Raw genomic sequence first — 18,144 nt, forward strand, 5'->3', positions numbered from 1 at the left:
TGTGTGTGTGTGTGTGGTGTCCAGCAGTGTGTGTCTGTGTGTGTGTGTGTGGTGTCCAGCAGTGTGTGTCTGTGTGTGTGGTGTCCAGCAATGGGTGTGTGTGTGGTGTCCAGCAGTGGGTGTATGTGTGTGGTGTCCAACAGTGTGTGTGTGTGTGTGTGTGGTGTCCAGCAGTGTGTGTGTGTGTGTGGTGTCCAGCAGTGGGTGTGTGTGTGGTGTCCAGCAGTGTGTGTGTGTGTGTGTGGTGTCCAGCAGTGTGTGTGTGTGTGTGAGGGTGTCCAGCCGTTGTCATCCGGGTCCCTTTGCCTATTCCTAAAGCAGTTCCTGGACGCAGGTGTTGAGGAGGGGCCCGGGGGCAGCCCCGCCTTGTGACGGTGATGCCCGCTGTGTTGCTGTGGTGCTCGCCGTGGAGGCGGGCGGCTGTGTGTGGCCGCCCTGGCGCTGCCCCTGCCCGGTGACACCCCGTCCTGTCCGCCCTCAGTGCACAGGTTCCGCGTGACGGTGGCCCCCGGCACGAAGCTGGAGAGCGGGCCGGCCACCCTGCACCTGTGCAACGACACGCTGGTGCTGGCCAGGGCCGTCCCCCCGGCCGTCTCGGGGCACTGGAAGCTACCTGACCTCCGGCGCTACGGGGCCGTGCCACATGGGTTCATCTTTGAAGGCGGGACCAGATGTGGGTACTGTAAGTACACGGGGCCGGGCCCTGACCTGTGTGCACCCGAGCGAGCACGCCCCGCGCGGGCCGGCTCCTCGGACCTCGGGACCCTTGGGCGGCCGTGTCGTTCGGGGTGCAGCCTGGGCCCAGCACCCTGCTCTTCCTTGGTGTCTGGTGGGGGTGCCTGCAGCCTCGGGAACAGGGCCTCCATACGAGCCATGGGCCTGGGGTCCCTGGAAGAGTTACGCAAGCCCAGGGGGCCCTGCCGGGGTACCATGTGGAGAGCAACGCGTTCACGGATGGGGCTCCGCCAGAGACCTCTCGGGCCAAGGTGCAGGCGGAGCAGGTGCGGGGTGGAGCAGGTGCAGGGCAGAGGGCTGGGCCACCCGAGCCCTACGGCGGGGGGTTAGGGCAGGACCGCAGCAGGCGATGAGCAAGCAGGGCCAGTTGACGGCTGGGAGAGGAGCGGTGGCCGTGTGGGGAGGACCTCGAGACCCTTTGTGTGGAGCCTGCGTGTCCCGGCCCCACGAGCTGCTCTCTGCATGGCTGTGGACACGGGCGTGGACTGTGCTTCTGCAGGTGGTCTCCATGCTATCTTGTTCAGAGAGCAGGGCCAGGGGTCAGGGCCTGGAGCGTACACCTGTGCACACTAGCACACACTTGGCTCCTGGGCTGGCTTCGGGTTGTCACCTGACCTTGGGTGGAGGTGTGACTGGCAGTCTCGGGGGCAGGGGGAGGCTAGGACCCCGCCTGTCGGTGTGGGAGTGAGTGGAGGCTCGGGCCTCGCCTGGTGCATGCAGGAACGGGCCGTGCTGCCCACTGGCCACTTAGGACCACATCCAGAAAGGGCCGAGGGTGGGGCTTCCTGCCCCGCTGCCTGCACTGGGTTCTGGGGCCCGTGTGTCACACACACACAGTCACGCCGGCCGGAGACCTGTGAAGGTATTGAGCAAACAGATTTCCAGCTTTTTCTGCTTATGGGGTGCTGAGGAATCGAACCCAGGGCCTCGTGCCTCCTGCATGTGAGGCAAACACTCTACCATGGAGCCACCTTCCCAGCCCCTGTGCACATATCTTTTAAAAGGCCACCATTCAGCTGTGACTGTTCTAGAATTTGGGGCCAAGTCTGTGTGCTGGCCACCTGTAGTCAGGAAGACAGAGCCGTGGTGTCACAGGGAGCCCCGAGGATCTGGGTACTTGCCATCGCTGTGACCCCGCGGGAAGGCAGAGACTGCGTTTCGGAAAGCCCGTCTGAACACGCTTGGCATCAGGGGCCCCGTGTGGTGGGGAGGGGCGTTTCTCAAGGTCGGGCACAGGTGGCCGGGGCCGGAGCGCGGTGCAGCTCGGGATGCAGAGGAAGCTGAGCGTTAAGGATGGACAGAAAGTCCTGGGCTGATTTACTGAGTCCTCACCTCTTGTTTCTCGCCTCTGCCCCGCTCCTGAAAGGGGTCCCTTGCACGCCGGGGCCTAGCCACAGATTCTCCTGTCCCCCGTCCCCCGACACTGGGCCACAGAGGCATGACATTTGTGAACGACTGCTCGCCCAGGCCTGGAGGCTTCTCAAGCCGGGAATGGGTTCAGCTGTCTGTACACGACCCTCTGGGCTGGGCCATCCGTCCACCTCCCGGAGCCCTTGCTGCTGGGGTCTGGGTGGCGCTGCCTCCCTCTGTACCACCCAGCGGTGCCTGGCTGCCAGGCGAGTCTGAGGCCATCACCGGCCGGGAGGCCTGGGCTGGCTATCGCCCAGGGCAGGGCAGCCCAGGCCGCACAGCAGGCCTGTCCACAGGCCTCTCCATGCCTCTGTTGCAGATGGTGCTGGGTGAGCTCAGCGTCCACACCTCGTCTACACGGCTGCTGACAGGGCTCTCCCCCGGCCATCGAGCGGTCCGTGTCCGCTGCTCTGTGGCTTCTGCCCTGAACCCACCCACACGGGCACTGGAGGCCAGCCTCCTGTCTCTTCTCGAGGAACAGAAGGCTTTCTCGGGCAAAGTGGGCAGCAAGCCGGGTCCGTGGCACAGGACCAGCTGCCTGGTGACGCAGACACCGCCAGCTGTCAGCGGCCACCATTGCGCTTCCGTGGGGGCTGGCTGGCGGCAAGCTGCTTGCTGTGGGCAGAAGAGTGGCCAGGGACGGGCCTTGTCCCCCAGGTGACGCTGGGCAACCTGTCTGCAGGCTCTGGTCAGCGTCTTGCTCTGCCTTCCTCCTGTGTGTCCCCATTATGGGATGCGGGGAGGAATCGTCTGCGAATGAAGCCCTGGGCTGGGTCCTGGCCTAGCACAGGGGGGGCAAAGGCCTCAGCCCTGCTTCCCTGGCCTGGCTTAGAAGTCCTGTCCCAACCCTGTAACACCCCAGACCCTCAGGCTGCTCCTATTGCCAGTTTAGCAATTTCCTGTGTGTCAGAAGTGCCCCCGCCTACTGGTCTCCGGGCCAGAGGGCCAGGCCCCCAGGACAGCCGTGGTGGCCCTGCGCACGGTGGGCGTGGGCCAGGGTGACCGTGGGGCTCTCCCTGACCCTTGCTGGAACCAGTAGGGACCATCTGACTGTGCTCGGGAAGGGGCCGGGGCCTGCGGGGCCTTTGGAAAGCTGTGTGGCATGTGCACGTGTGAAGGGCGTATTGTCACCGTGATGGACAGGACAGCTTCTGGCCACCAGCTGAGGAGGCAGCTGACGCTCCGCTCCGCATCCTCACAGCCTTTCTTGCTCCTGTCCTCCTTTCTCCATGTTCTCAGTGGCTGCCTAACTAACACCCCCAAACTCAGCTCTGCTGTTTGCAGCCCTGGGGACCAGGAACAACCCATCTCTACCCTCCAGGGGGTGGCCAGCCACTGGGCAGTGGCACTTGGGGTGGGTGGGAGCAGAGGCCAGGGCATCAAGGCTGCTGGTGGGACGCCCATGGACTTCCATTAGGGGCTTTCTTGTCCAGTAGAGTGGCCTGGTGGACTTTTTTTTTTTTTTGCATGGTAGCTGACCTGGAAGAGGTCAGCCTTGACCTGGAAGAGGTTCAGGGAAAGCCATAGGCTGACCCGGGAAGAGGAGGACCCAGCCTCTGGATGGGGAGCAGGGGAAGCACAGCCACCCCGGGCTGGTGGCCAGGGAGGACGTCATAAAAGTCTGGGTCTTGAAAGGCTGGTGGACATCTACAGGCCAAGGGGCATGCGGGGGGAGGGCCGGGCCCTCCAGGCCAGGCCCAGGCGAGCGCATCTTTTGGGGAGCGTGACACTCCGCAGACACCCCGGTGGAATGCGGAGCCGGCTCCACTCCCTTCGGTAATGTGGTTTTTTATAGTCGGGGGACTGGTTGTCCCCTGGCCTCTGCCAGCTGTCTGTAAGCTCGGGATTAGAAGCCTGGCCTTTCGTGAGGGCTGGGGCCAGACTGGCTGCGCCTTCACCAAGTGGCACGGAGCAGAGACGCAGCAATGAGCTGGCCAGCAGATGATGCTCACAGGCCCTCTGCCTCAGGTCCTGGACGCTGTCCTTGTCCGCTCACCCGTCCTGCTGCGCCCACCCCGCCTGCTGTGCCCACCCCTGCGGGCCTTTCAGAGCCAGGGAGCCCCCTGAGCATCCAGCTCGCTTCTGGTCCGTAGCAGCCCCCTGCCCCGAGTGAACCAGCAGCTGTGTGATGCCAGGCAGGACCACATGGGCTCAGGGGACTGGGCGTGGGTCTACTGATGGACTCTGCAACTGCAGACTGCAGCTTGCCCTGTCTGGGCCTCAGTGTACTCCTCTCTGAGGCTGGAGTGACACTGTTGGGTCACCCTGCGTGGGGGCACTCCATGAATGAAGCTGCAGCAGCCCCAGGGCTCGGTCCTCCCCTGAGGGCCCTGGAGCAGCCGCTCGGGGGCCTCCACCCCTGCCGTCGGGCTGGGGTGGCCGCTCAGACAGCATTGCTGTGTCGGGGATGGCTGAGGCCCTGTCCAGGCCCAGCCCACGTCCAGGGAGGCAGAGGTGACTGGAAGGCAGAGTCTTGAGCCCTGCTGTCTCCAGGAGTTACCCGCACAGCCCCTGTGTGCCTTTCTTTGGGCAACGGGCAGAAGCTGGGAGGCGGGCAGGATTCCTGCGTGGGGACACTGTGCCCAGCGGCTGTCCCCAGAGGCTCTGCCCGCCTGGCCTCTCCATTCACTCGGCCAGCGAGGGATTTCATTCACCCTTGGCTGGGGCTCGGGCCCAGCGGGAGGCCCGCGGGCGCCTGGCGGCACGTGGCTGGGTGCCTTCCGTGCTGACTCACGGCCCTGGGCTTCTCCTGTGGCAGCGAGCGCCCGCCGCGCCCTCTGCCCGCGTGGCTGCGGCTGGTGGCGAGCAGGTCCTTGCCTGGCTGAGTGGTGGCAGGGTGGAGCTGGTGTCAGGATGCACCGCTCTCGGGGCTCCAGGAGGAGAGCGCGGTTACCGTGGGGAGGACGGTGGGCTCCGGGTGGCTGCACGTCCGTGCCACCCCGGCCACGTATTGGACAAACGCCCCTAGATTACTTTCCCGGTGGCCAGAGGTCACCTAATGGGACCGGGGCCGGGGTTTGCCACTCCCGGCAGCCGCGCTCCCCGAGGCTGCCCCCACCTTACCAGAACCCCCGTTCCCACACTGGGACCCACTGACCCCCCGCCAGACCCCCGTTCCCACACTGGGACCCACTGACCCCCCGCCAGACCCCCGTTCTCACGCTGGGACCCACTGACCCCCCCGCCAGACCCCCGTTCTCACGCTGGGACCCACTGACCCCCCCGCCAGACCCCCGTTCTCACGCCCACTGACCCCCCCGCCAGACCCCCGTTCTCACGCTGGGACCCACTGACCCCCCCGCCAGACCCCCGTTCTCACGCTGGGACCCACTGACCCCCTGCCAGACCCCCGTTCTCACGCTGGGGCCCACGGACCCCCCGCCAGACCCCCGTTCTCACGCTGGGGCCCACGGACCCCCCTTCCCCTGGGTGGGACTAGGCTCTGATGCCCTGGCTGTGCTCTCCCCGCAGGGGCTGGCGTTTTCTTCCTGTGCTCCGCCGAGGGGGAGCAGATCAGCTTCCTGTTTGACTGCATCGTGCGAGGCATCTCCCCGACCAAGGGCCCCTTCGGGCTGCGGCCGGTGCTCCCAGGTACCAGCTGCCTGGCTGCTGAGGCGGCTGCCCGCTTTTGCGTACAGCCTTGGGCAAAGTCTGGGGCAGCATGCCGCTGGGTAGCTGGGCTCCCCGAGGGACCGTCAGGGATGTCAGACCCAGCATCTCCCCCATGGGGTCTGCTCTTGGGGGGGGGGTGACGCCACGGCTGCCGCGGCTGGGTGGTAAGACCCCCGACCCTGATCCCTGAGGCAGGCCGGCGCCTCCCCGAGCTCACCCGGGTGTGGACAGCAGGCTTGCTTGTGGCCAGGGGTCTGGGCATGCAGCTGCTTTGTGTAGGTGTGTAAGGTCTCAGGATCACTGGGGGGGGTCCCCCGGACCCCTCTGAGCCTCCTGCCTGTCCTCCCCATGTGGTCAGGGCACCCTGCTTCACGAACTCCTGGTGGGTACGCAGTAGGACCTAACGAGTGCACAGGCCCAGAGGCACTGGGGGGCACGAAGCAGGACTGGGCCAGGGCTGGTGTGGAGGGTCCCCAGGGGGTGGGGACAATGTTCATCCTGTGATCCAGGGGCAGCCCCACAGGAGTGGCCGTAGCGCCTGAGGGCCTTTGTCTCCTCCCATGCCTCGGGGGTCTGGAGGACAGAGTGTGGGGCCGGTCCTGTGGTGGGACCATGGCCGGTGTGTCCATTGCGAGGGAGGACAAAGCCACTGTGCTGGCCCAGTCAGCTCGCCCTCTGCTGGCGACCCAGCAGCGTCCCTGCCGTGGCTGCTAACGTGCTTGTGACCGGCTGGAGGATTGTGTTTTATTTTCTGAGATGGGAACTCAAATTCTGACCCGTGTGTGCTCTGCCCACTGTGCCGTGCCTCCAGTCCCAGTATGAAGGACTCGGAGACCCGTGGGGGCATGGCACGGCACGGGCAGGGGCAGGTTCCCAGGGAGAGAGCCCCTCTCTTCTTCCTTCATGTCACCGGGGTAAGGTCCTGAGGCAGCCTCAGCATTTCTTGGCCCTTCCTTTCTGGAACCCATGGCTGAAACTGGGGTGCACGCTGCCCGGGCTGTCCGGGCCCCCTCCCTGACCCTTGTCTCTGCGCAGACCCCGGCCCTGGGGGGCCCTCGGCGTTGGAGGAGCGCGGGGCCCAGGAGGCCCAGGAGGCCCTGGAAGCTCTGGAGCTGGAGAAGCGGCTCAGCCTCCTTTCCTACGCGGGCCGGCCGGGCGGCGGAGGTAGGGCAGCGGGCCCAGCCCAGGCCCAGCCCAGCCACAGCCCTCCTCGCAGCGCAGCCGGGGCTTAGGCAGGGACCTGTCTGTGTCCGAGACCAAGTCTTCTCCCATACTGTTAGCGCCTCCCTCCCCTCCCTCCTCCTTTTCCCTTCCTTTTTCCTCCCACCTGTTCTTTCTTCCCTTGTTTTTCCTTCCTTCCTCCCTCTACATCCACTCATTCCTTCATCCTCCCTCCTGCTCACTCATTCATGCACTCCATTCCCTACAAACCTTTGTTGAATGCAGGCTGGAAGCTCTGTCCCCTGGGTGCCTGACCCTGAGTGCCTGTGCCCTGGGTCTGTCCCCTGGGGGCCTGACCCCGAGTGCCTGTGCCCTGGGCCTGTCCCCTGGGTGCCTGACCCCGAGTGCCTGTGCCCTGGGTCTGTCCCCTGGGTGCCTGACCCCGAGTGCCTGACCCCGAGTGCCTGACCCCGAGTGCCTGTGCCCTGGGCCTGTCCCCTGGGGGCCTGTCCCGAGTGCCTGTGCCCTGGGCCTGTCCCCTGGGGCCCTGTCCCGGGAGGACATGGCCCCCCCTCCTAGCATCCTGGTCCTGGTGGTAGACACACAGAGGCTCAAGCCAGCAATGAGTTTCCTCTTGGGGATCTCACATCTGGTTTCCATTTGGGAGTCCTCACAGGCACGTGGGGAGCTGAGAGGTGGGGTGGGTGGACCTGGACCCCTAGCTAGCTGTGTTCCTGTCCGAGGAGTGGCGAGGGAAGGGGTGTCCATGCATGGATGTGCTGGCCGATGCCCTGGGGCTGGGAGGGGGCTGGGCTGGCTCAGGCACTGGCAGGGGGAGGCAGGGACCTGGGCTGAAGGCAGAGGGTGTGAACACTGAGCCAGGCCTCAGGTCCTGGGTAGAGGGGCTGCACAGGGAGAAAGGCCAGGTCGCTGCTGTGGGATGGACTCAAGGGCAGAGGTGGGGGGGTGCAAGGTCCACGGAGAGGCCAGAGCCGGGACCAGGACAGTGGCCAAGGGGGAGGGAGACGCCGGAGGCCCAGGCCCAGGCCAGAGCTTGCCCGGGGCACTGTCCTGAGCGGGTGGGGATGGGGGTACTGCATTTACTGTCCAAGCTCCAAGTACAGGGGCCCGGGAGGGGGGGGATGCCGTCTTGGCCCCAGCGCCTTGCTCTTGTCTCAGGGGAGGACCGCAGCCTGTCCAGCTCCTCCTCCGAGGCCAGCCACTCAGACATCAGCGCCAGCAGCAGGCTCACCGCGTGGCCAGAGCAGTCCTCACTCTCAGCCAGCGCATCGCGGGAGGGGCCGGGGCTGACAGCCGCCCAGGGCCCGGGGGAGGCCACGCCGGGCACCTCCAGGCCGCCCCCCAAGCCGCTCCGGCCACGGCAGCTGCAGGAGGTCGGCCGCCAGAGCTCCTCGGACAGCGGCATCGCCACGGGCAGCCACTCCTCCTACTCCGGCAGCTTCTCCTCCTACGCAGGCAGCAGCCTGGATGTGTGGCGGGCCGCGGAGGAGTTCGGCTCACTGCTCAGCCTGCCACAGGCGGCTGGGGCCCCGGAGCACACGCTGTGTGCCTGCCCGCCGGGTGCGGCCGGGTACCAAGTGCCCAGCTCGCTGCGCCATCACTACGACACACCCCGCAGCCTGCGCCAGGCCCCGTGGGACGCCAGCCCGGCCTTCCAGGACGCCCCTGACCGCGGCGCGGACCCCACCGTGTGTCCCTCAGGCTGGCCGGGAGCGAGGCAGCAGGGACAGACGACAGAGACCCCGGGAGGCGAGGCCTCGCAGCCCAGCCCAGCCCCCGGAGAGCCCTGGGAAGCGGGCGGCCCCCACGCCCGGCCACCAACAGCTTTCTTTGCGGCGTGTCCAGTCTGTGGAGGACTCCAGGTAAAGCCCCCTCCCTGAGCCCGCACATGGGCCCCGCGCTGAGAGGAGCCTGGGCCTGCCTTCCACATGGGAAAGGCGGGGTGCTGGCCTCTCAGAGGGGTGTGCCATGCTGTTTCTGGAAGCCGCTGGACCTGTGGAGAAGGCCTGGGGCAGTAACAACCCCTAGCTGTCCCCTGGGAGTTTATGGGCAGGGGCCAGAGCCCCCAGGCTCAGCTCCCCTGGGCTTTTCCTTGCCCTGAGGATGGGGTGCAGGGGGCGCAGGTGTAGGCCGTGGCTGTCAGTTCATGCTAAGGCCTGGAGGCCCCTGGGGGGCTGGGTTGAGGTCCACTGCCCACTTCCTGAATGACCCATTCCCCCTGCCATTCCTGGTCACCTCTGAGTGCACACACACTTCCCACGAAAACCCCAAGCCCAGCTCCCCCTCTCCCCGCTTCCCCTTGCCCCAGCCCACAGCCCCCGAGGCCACCTCCGTCCGCCCACCCTGGCCCGCAGACGTGTGTCGCCCAACCTCGCGCATTTGCTCCCACGGCACTCAGGTGGGCACGCGTCCTGTCCCGCGGGAGACACTGGCGCTCAGGAGGTTCCATGACTTGCAGGGTCTGTGTCTCGAGACTCTGACCCCCTGTGTCTGCACATCAGCTTTTCCCTGGGTCCTGTGGGCTGGGCAGGGGTCCAGGCTGGTCAGGCCAGCCTCCTGGAAGTGTCCACACCAAAGCTCCTGACACAGCCTCCTGCGTTCTGCTGGGGCCAGCTGGAGGACTGGGGGTCCCCAAGCCCTGATCCTAGGTCACTCCAGCTCAGTCCTTCCTGGTCCCTGAGGCGTGGCTGTGCCCACTCCGACTGAGCTCCCCAGGGGGCTCCTCTGGTCACCTGTGCAGTGCCCTGCCCCGCGGCCAGCTCGCCTGCAGAGACCGCGCTGAACTGGCATTGTTGGCTGATGTCGTTGTCCTTCACCTTCTAAAACCTGACCTTGTGTAACACATTCTTAGGCAGGAAATAAAGTTTTCTTTTCTTATCGCCTTGTCCTTTTGCATCTGGCAAAGCTCTGGAAACTCGTCCTCGCTGCTGGGCCTCCCTGTGAAGCCTGTGCCTGCCCACCCAGCCCGCGTGCCACAGCCTGAGCCCAGGATTGAGGACGTGTGGACAGGCAGCTCTGGACAGCCCCGCCGCTGGGAGCCGTGTGTGTGCAGCGCATGCGGGCACGGGCTGCGGTGTGTGCGTGTTTCTGTGATTCACTGGCCGCGGGATTGAAGCCTTTAGGGGACCCTCGGGTTCGGGCCTGGGGCACCCGTGTCCAGGCTAGGGTGGGCACTCTCATGGCTCGGACCTGTTCTGTTCTCCTAGGAGGCCCAGCCCCAGGGCCTAGACAGCCCTGCCCACTGCCCTGCTGGGAATGGGCGCCCCGGCTCCTGTAGTTCTGTCCCCTGGGGAAGGACAGGGTTTGGGGGTTGAGCTTGGCCACACCCACCACCCACTGGCTGGGAGGCCCTGCAAGTCATCACGCCTCTCTGAGCCTCAGTTTCCTCTTCTGTCGATGGGGAGCCGTCTCCACCACTGGGGCTACATGGAGGGTCTGATGCGGTACCCGTGTCCCACAGCTGCAGGCCAACAGGAGGGTCTGGGGGCCTCTGCCCACCTTCCCACCAGAGGAAGGGCTGCAGCTCCGGGCACGGGGGTCTGGGGACAGCCTGCGGGCCCTGGCCTCAGCCTGGCTCGGCCCTCCCCGCCATACCCACTCTCACCTCCCCTGAGACACAGGCCCACCCCCTGAGACAGGCAGAGGGCACTGGGGGGAGGGGGCAGAGGGTAGAGAGAGGGAGGGGGGCCGGGGAGAGGGAGGGCAAGGATGGAGCCAGGTTACGGGGACCCTGGTCTCAGCCCTCACTGGCCTGGCCTGGATAGAGGAGCTGGACCGGGGTGGGGTGGGGGAGGGCTGGACAAGGTGGAGACATGCTCACTCCAAGGAGGGTGGACTGGCCTTTTCCTGGGCGCCATGTGCACAGGAGAGCCTCAGCCCTGGCTGTACCAAGGGCACCCACTGTCTCCCGGCAGCGGCCCAGGCCCCGAACACGCAGTGCATGTGGGTCCAGCCTGGTTTGGGCCCCAGGGATGGGCTCGCTTCACCCCGCGGTACACCCCTGCGCCCCAGCAGAACCTGGGCGTGTGGTGGGGCCCGTATCATCCTAGAGGCTGCCATTCAAGGCCCACGGCCTCGTGCCTGTGGCTAGATCCACTATGGACATTTGTCCTCAAGTACGGCCTGGACCGGTGTTGCATGCAAACCCCCTTCCAGCTCTCTCCACCCCGTGAGGGATTGCGACCAGGCCGCTGCCTCCCTGGTGCTGGGGCTCCTTACCTGCCAAAGGAGGGGGGCCTTTCTGGGGGGCCTGGGGTGCCAGCAGCCCTCGCTGGCTCAGACCCCACCTTCTTCTACCTGTGTGACAGTGACCACCTTGCAGTGGGCCCCCTCCTGCCCTGCCCTGTGCGCTCCCAGATTCTGTCATGTGTACCCTGCGCACATGAGAGGCTGTGTGCCTCATCTGCGGCCACCCCGGCTGGCGGCCAGAGCGTGGGCCAGGGCCCTGAGGCCACAGAGCATGGAATTCTAAAATAGACTACAGGCACCATGAGGAGGGGTTAGGTTTTGGGGGGCGGGGTCCTAGGTTTCCCACGGGCTCAGAGTTCCTGTCCACAGTGTCCAAGGCCTCCAGTGCAGAGCCGCTGTGCTGTCGGGCGATAGCAGGCTGGAGGGGCCGTGGAACAAAGGATCCACAAGATACTGAGCGGGCTCCAGGGCTGGCCTCCCCTGCTGCGGGCGCAGGCCTCCCAGACCTGGGCCAGGAGGGCAGAATGTAGGGGATGCTGGGCAGGCACTGACCCTGTTCTCTTTGATTTAGGGAGCTGCTGCCCCACCCCAGGGACCCCCCATGCCGAGTCCAGGTAGGCTCCTGGCCCTGACCCTGGCCCATCGTAGGGGTGGGAGGAGTGGGGGTCAGGTATGTGCAGCCCAGCTTGAAGGTCAGATCCTGCCGGGCAAGGGCGGCGGGCAGCAGATGCGAGTGGCGGGGGGGGGTTGGGGGGGTCCTGCTCAGATGAGCAGGGAGGCGGAGCAGGAAGGGGTTGGGTGGGGCTAACACAGCACCTCTCACCCCCTGAAAGGAGGACGCAGGAACCCAGGGCCCCAGCTCCACAGGAAGCAGGGCGCAGACCAGCCCCTTCCCCCTCAACACCCCCCACCCTGCCTTAGCCCTGGACCCCTTTACTCCCCCGGTGGAGATCCATCCGAAGGGGCAGGTGTCTTTGGGTCTTTGTGAAGCCCCCCTGCCCACCGCTGTACAGAGCCGGGGGGGGCCATCTCCCCCTGGCCTGCGGGTCTCCCTCGGCTGTGGCCTGGAGCGTGCTTAGCCCGTGTCAAGCGGGCGGCTGGGCCTGGTAATGCGCTGTCACCTCAGAACTGTCTTTGGAGTAGGCGGAAGCGATCGTAGCTCAAGCGCCTCCGGGCGGCCAGCGGTCAGGGGCACAGGGGCTGGGTGCCCGTGTGTGCTGCCTGCCCATGAGAGCCCTGCGGCCTCCCACGACAGACGAGCAGGGGATGCCCTTGGCAGCCCCTCCCCCGGGGCCGGGGACAGAGCCGTGAGGGGGCACTGGAGAAGCCTTTCTGCGGGCCTGGGGCGAGGAGCCGGTCCATGCAGGCAGCCCATGGACAAGGGAGGCGTTACGCACACGGAGGGTTGGGGGGCTTTGGCCAGGGGAGGGGTGGGTGAGCTGAGGAGGGATGGCCAGGACACAGCAGGGGTCAGAGGACAGGCCGGCCGGCCCTGGGGCTCGTGCTGGGCCAGAGCTGGACGTGGATCCAGGAAAATGGAGAAGGGGGGGGCTGCAGGGCTGGGTGAGGTGGGGATGGGAGAGGGGGCGGGCAGCTCTCGGCGGAGCGACCCCTCCCCGGGGCCCGCAGGGGCTCAGAGCCCCTCCTTCCCACAGATTCCCCGGCCCCCACCGCTGACAGCCCAGGGCCCCAGAGAGCACGCGGGGAGACGCGCACCTACGTGAACCTCCCGGCGAGCCCCGCCTCCCCGCAGCAGCTGCACTACATGGGACTGGAGCTCCCGGCAGCCGGCCCCCGCGTGCGAGGTACGTTCCGCAGGGACCTCGCATCTGGCCTGGCTGTAGCCCTTCCTACCAGCCTGGCCCAGCCTCATGCAGGCCCCTTAGGCTGCAGGCCCAGGCGTCCATTTCTGACTGGTGCCCTGGAGGTGTGTGGGGGCAGCTGGGGCTCTGCTCACCCCGGCCTTGGCCTTCCTGCAGGGGCCGGTGCCTCCCGGTACGCCCAGATTGACATTGTGGCCACGGAGACGGCGCACCGCGTGGGGGCCCGGCACGCGCGGACGCGGGAGGAGCGGCTGTCTGAACTGGCGCAGCGGGGGAAGGCAGCCCTGCCGTGAGGCCCCGGCACAGGACGGAACCGGCCCGCCACAGGGGCGCGTGCAGCCACTCCCGTGGCCAGGGAGAGCAGGCGGAAGGCTGTGCGCCCACACCGGCTCAACCCACCGCACGGGCGCCCGGGGCTGAGCCTCCTTTGGCTTGGACAAGATCCTCTTGAGGCCAGGCAACTCCTGCCACCCAACACAGCATCTCCGAGCATGCGCGGCCAGCAGCTGCTCACCTGTGCTGCAGGTGACCAGACCACAGCCCTGTCCTGGCAGGAATGTCTCGGGGCCCCGGGAGGCACAGTACCCGTGGCAGAAGGACCTGTGCCCCACCAGCCTGCCTGCCAGTGGCCCCCACTGCTGTGCTCGGCTGGGCCGCCACTGCCTGGGCCGTGCCACTCTGGCCACAGTGCCCAGCAGCTGGGACAGGCAGGCCCCATGTCAGTGCCGGGGCCGGACTTAGCTGACTGCTGCCGTTCCTGGGACCCACCAGGCAACACCATGTTTAGCAATGCATATTGTTTCCATGACGGTGTGAGGTTTTGTGTGGCTCCTGGCCCAGGATTCAGTGTGCTGGGTGGTGTGTGTGGGTATGTGGACTCCCTCAGGGGTCCAGGTCAGGACTTCCTCACAGCAGCTCCCCGAGGATCCTGAGGCCTGGGGGGGGCACGTGGCGTCTCCCTGACCCAGAGAAGATGGGCATTCTGGAGTAAAGGGCTCCCTGCTGTGCCCCAGCCGCTCGGGCCAGGGGCCTCTCCCAGGACCTCAGCAGGAGCTGGTGGCTCCCTCTTGTCTTGGCCCTGTCCCCAGTGAGCCCATAAGGCTTCAGGAGGTCTGTGCGTTGGGCCCCTGGGGGTTGGAGGCAGCTGATACGGCTTTGAGCCTGGGCTTCCCTGCCTGTTTCTTGTTCTGGGCTGGGTCTCAGCTCAGTCCTTAGACAGTGAGCCTCAAGTCCAGTGTGGAAGCCCTGGCAGACGGGCCTGTCGCTGGGCTCAGACACTGCGGGTCTCCGGGCAGCTGCAGCCCTGCCCAGTGGCAGCAGACACTGGCGATGAGCAGGCACTACGGTACTGCATGGGAGCCTGTGTGCGCCCCGACCCGCGACCCTGCACTGCGTGCGCCCGTGTGCTCCCCTACCTGGGACCCCACGCAGCCGTGCTGCATGGGTGCCCATCCCACGGGTGTCAGCATGCCTCAGCCTCAAGGCTCTTCCACATCAGGGCCAGGTGGATAATCCTGGGTGGCAGATCTCAATCCCTGAGCTGCGATCGGCGATCCAGCGATCTTGTGATCCAGCGAGCCTCTTCTCGGCTCCAGCTCCCAACCTGTGCGAGGCCAGGCCAGGGCCTGGTGCCAGCAGAGGTCCTGGTTGCGTCCCCTCCTCGGGGACGGGGCACTGGTGCTGCATATGAGCCTATTAGGGTCTCTGGAGGCCCTGGAGCTGCAGGCAGGGCTGCGGTGCCATTATAGCTCCGCTCTCCATGAAGATCGTGGGCTTTTCGCTACTATCTCTGTCCCACATTTCACCTCCTAATGGCCAGACCACTGAGGGTGGAGGGAGGGCAGGGACCTGGGGCAAGGGGCCAGAAGGAGAGGATGAGAAGCAACCCGGCTCCTTCCCTCTGGTTTACCTCCCCGTGGGGCTGCTCTAGACCAGGCATCAGCAGAAGGTTGGAACACGGCACTGTACTTTAAGGACATCTTTAAGTAACGTCTCCAGTGGCAGAGTGTGGGGATGGTGCGTGGGGAACCATCCTGTCTCACTGGCACTGCACTCCATCCAGGTTGGAGAACAAGGAAGTTCCACCAGCCGGAGGCCGGACGGGGCACGGTCTGAGACATGCTTGGATGGGTGTGCGGGGAGCTGTTCTCTGCCGTGGTGAGGGCGCGGCCTGGCCGTCGTCCCCGCAGACGCCGGTGCATCCCTGTGGTGCTCGAGAGTCGCACTGGGCCTCCCGAGTGGCAGCTCGGTCCTCAGAGCTCGTTGTGCCGTGCCCGCGAGACCCGGCTGGACAGGTCCTGCAGATGCTTCTTCACCTGTGGACGGGGACAGTGGTCAGTGGGCACTGCGGTGAGATTACTGCACAGGACGGGACCGCTGAAAACAGGCACTGCGCTGAAGACACACCTGCACAGAACCCGCCACAGGTGCGCGATAAAAGACACCCAGCGTCAACTCAAAAACCACCACCAAGCAATGTGGAAAACAAACCCAGCGAGGCCGGCGGAGCGGCTCTCACGTGAGCAGCAGCTTCTTGGGGCGGAGACAGGGAGGTCTAGTCAGACCAGCCAGGGCAAACCCTGAGCAGCTGCGGGAGTTGGGCCACGCCGGTCACCCCAGCGGCGCGGGAAGTGGGAGTGGGAAGATCATGTGCAGGCTGGGCCCCAGCAGAGAGCAAGACCGTGCCTGAAACACGACCAAAGCGCCGAAGCCGAGGAAGAAGCTAGCGAGCTAGAAATCAGCACCTGCCTTGCAAGTGCAAGGCCCCAGGTTCACAAAAACAAAGGACAGAAACTAACACCCAGCTTGCCGTCATTCTGAAAAATCAACGCTTCCCTGGTATGAATGGGGGAAGGCCCTGGGCTGGGGCGCCTGGGGGCACCTACTCGTGGGGTACCTGCCCTGCTCCGGGGCTCTCCTGAACCCCTCGGGGCCAGGACCCTGGGGAAGGCCTCTCTCCTAGGCGCACCCTGGGCCCCAGGCCCTGTCTGCCTCCAGCCTCTGGTCCTGCACGTCCACGGGGTCTCTGGCTGGGGCCAGCAGGGCGAGAGCGGCCTTCCACACACGGGTCCCTCTGTGAGCCCCAGCCCGGGGCCCGGGGCCACACGCACACCCACCTTGTAGCCCAGCTCCTTGGTCTTCTCCTCCAGCAGCGTGTACTTCTCCTTGTTGCGGCTGATGTGCTCCTGGTCACCGATGCCCTCCACGTGCCTCAGTTTCTCGTGGGAAATCTCCAGCTGCTTCTGGTAGTGGTTGTGCTTCTCGATTTTGGCTTCGAAGTGCTTAAGCTCCTCCTAGAGTTACAGTGTCACAGCTTCACTTCCTCCAGGGGTAGAGCGAGCTGCCCTGGCCCCCAGCCCCTCCGCGGGCACCGGCTCCGGGCTGGGCAGCTCGCTGCAGAGTGGGCGGGGTGTGACCACTGGGCGCTGCGACACGGGGGGCTCCCACGGACGCCGGGGACGCTGTGCTGCCCAGGCGCTGGTTCGCAGCCCCTGGCTTCCTCCTCGTCACCCTGACCTGCTGGGGCTGTCACTCTTGTGCCCAGACGCACTGTCTCTGGCAATGGCGCCCCAGCCTGCTGGGCATCGGGTCTTTTCCTGGTCTCGCTGCCCAACAGGCTGACGCCTGGCTTTACTGAGGTGCCCTGAGGCCAGTCCTTGCCTTCCCTTCTGTAGCCCCCACCTATCTGGGCTGGCAGCCCCAGGTGGACCGAATCTCCTGTAGTCCCCTGCCCTCCTCCTTCAACTGCCAAGGCCCTCCTGGGCTCTGCTGTCCACCTCTGCACAGCAGTTCTGGGCTTCCCCTCCATCCTCTCAGCCCTCCCTCCCACATCTACAGCGAGGACCCTGAGCCTGGGGCCCCCCTGGTGAGCCCAGCGTACCTGCAAGGACCGAGGGCAGCAGCTGGGCTTGCGGGGCTCCTGCCGCTGCCACCTCCCCTGCCAGCACCTCACCGGGAGCGCAGCAGGAGCCGCGGGCCCCGCCTGCCCGCCCTGCCGCTGTCTGGGGCACACATTCGGCAGTCAATGTCCTCAGGGCCTCCTGGAGACCTCAGGTCCTGACGCCACAGTGGCTGCCAGCGTCTGGCCATGTGGCACATGCTCACAGCCCCCATCAGGACGTGGCCCTGCCCCTCACGGCCCCCAAACGTGTGGGAGCCTGGAGCTGGGCGCTGCCTGTGGGCGACACTGCGTGTGGGCTGTGGGGGGCCTGGGAGGGGGGCTGTGCTCATCGGCACATGCACCACAGAGGATGGGATGCGGGTGGAGGCATGAAGGAGAAGTGTCAGGGCAAAGCCAGCAGCCTCAGACCTCCGGGGGCAGGAGAGCGGGTGGGAGGGTGGTGTCAGGAGCCGGCAGCACCTCGCGCTGGCTTACCCGGAATGACTCCAGCTCCTTCTCGGTGAAGTTGGCGGACTGGGCCAGGTCCCACAGATCGATCACTCGGGGCTCCTCGAACTCTGCAGGAGAGCAGGGCACCTGTCTGGGTGGGCACGCCTCAGTCCTTGCCCAGGCCAAGGGAAAAGTGTGTGCGAGTGCCACAGGGATGTGTGTTGGTGTGCACGGAGGGCGTGAGTGGGCCTGAGTGTGCAGGCACACTCCGGCGCCCATCCGGCGCACCCAGGACCGGCTGACCTGTGCCTGAGCAGTCTTCCCGGCCCAGTGAGGCGGCCTCTGGGCCCTGACTTGTCTGCCCGCCTGTGACTGCGCCCACCGGCGTGCCCTGCCGCCAAGGCAGGTGTGAGCTGCGGGGTGCCAGGGCCTGTGCGTGCCCAGCGCCTGCACTTGGCCGGGGCTGTCCAGGCCACAGGCCCAGGGCGGGGCTGCACACAGACCAGCTCCTCCACTCCTGCCCAGCGAATGGGCAGACACAGAGAACCTGGCACAGGCCCCCACATCTCCACCTTTGCTCCTCCCCCCCTCGACCTTTCTGGCTGCCAGGGGCAGCGCAAGGCCCAGGCACCCCTCACTGCAGCTGCCTGGGAGAGGGGTCTCGAGGGGACGTGGCTGACCGTGTCTGACCCTCCCCCTCCCCCCAGCACGGGAGGGGTACTGCCTCCATAGCAGGTGGCATGAGCCCAGGCCCACCAGGAGAGCTCACTGCATCTACGGCCTGAGAGATACTGTCTGGAAGGAGGAGGAAGAGGGGCAGGAGGCGGGGGAGGAGGCGGGGAGGAAGAGGAGGAGGAGGAGGGG

At 66.2% G+C, this 18,144-nt stretch overlaps 2 protein-coding genes across 2 annotated transcripts in view; one reads left to right on the forward strand and one right to left on the reverse strand.

Annotated features, from left to right (window-relative positions):
* Dok7 (docking protein 7) overlaps positions 1 to 8,819 on the forward strand; it is an 18,700-nt gene extending 9,881 nt beyond the window's left edge. The window contains exons 4-7 of the mRNA XM_013023918.1: positions 482 to 682; positions 5,617 to 5,736; positions 6,793 to 6,921; positions 8,098 to 8,819. Of these exons, the coding sequence (XP_012879372.1) occupies positions 482 to 682; positions 5,617 to 5,736; positions 6,793 to 6,921; positions 8,098 to 8,819 (1,172 nt within the window). The remainder of the gene's footprint in view (positions 1 to 481; positions 683 to 5,616; positions 5,737 to 6,792; positions 6,922 to 8,097) is intronic.
* A 6,075-nt stretch (positions 8,820 to 14,894) lies between these two features.
* Positions 14,895 to 18,144, reverse strand: part of Lrpap1 (low density lipoprotein receptor-related protein associated protein 1) — a 10,311-nt gene continuing 7,061 nt past the window's right edge. The window contains exons 6-8 of the mRNA XM_013023949.1: positions 17,326 to 17,408; positions 16,067 to 16,243; positions 14,895 to 15,265 (exon numbers count right to left, since the gene is read on the reverse strand). Coding sequence (XP_012879403.1) covers positions 15,203 to 15,265; positions 16,067 to 16,243; positions 17,326 to 17,408 — 323 coding nt within the window. The 3' untranslated portion in view covers positions 14,895 to 15,202. The remainder of the gene's footprint in view (positions 15,266 to 16,066; positions 16,244 to 17,325; positions 17,409 to 18,144) is intronic.

The sequence above is a fragment of the Dipodomys ordii genome, unplaced genomic scaffold (genome assembly GCF_000151885.1).
Source record: "Dipodomys ordii isolate 6190 unplaced genomic scaffold, Dord_2.0 Scaffold71, whole genome shotgun sequence".
Taxonomy (NCBI): domain Eukaryota; kingdom Metazoa; phylum Chordata; class Mammalia; order Rodentia; family Heteromyidae; genus Dipodomys; species Dipodomys ordii.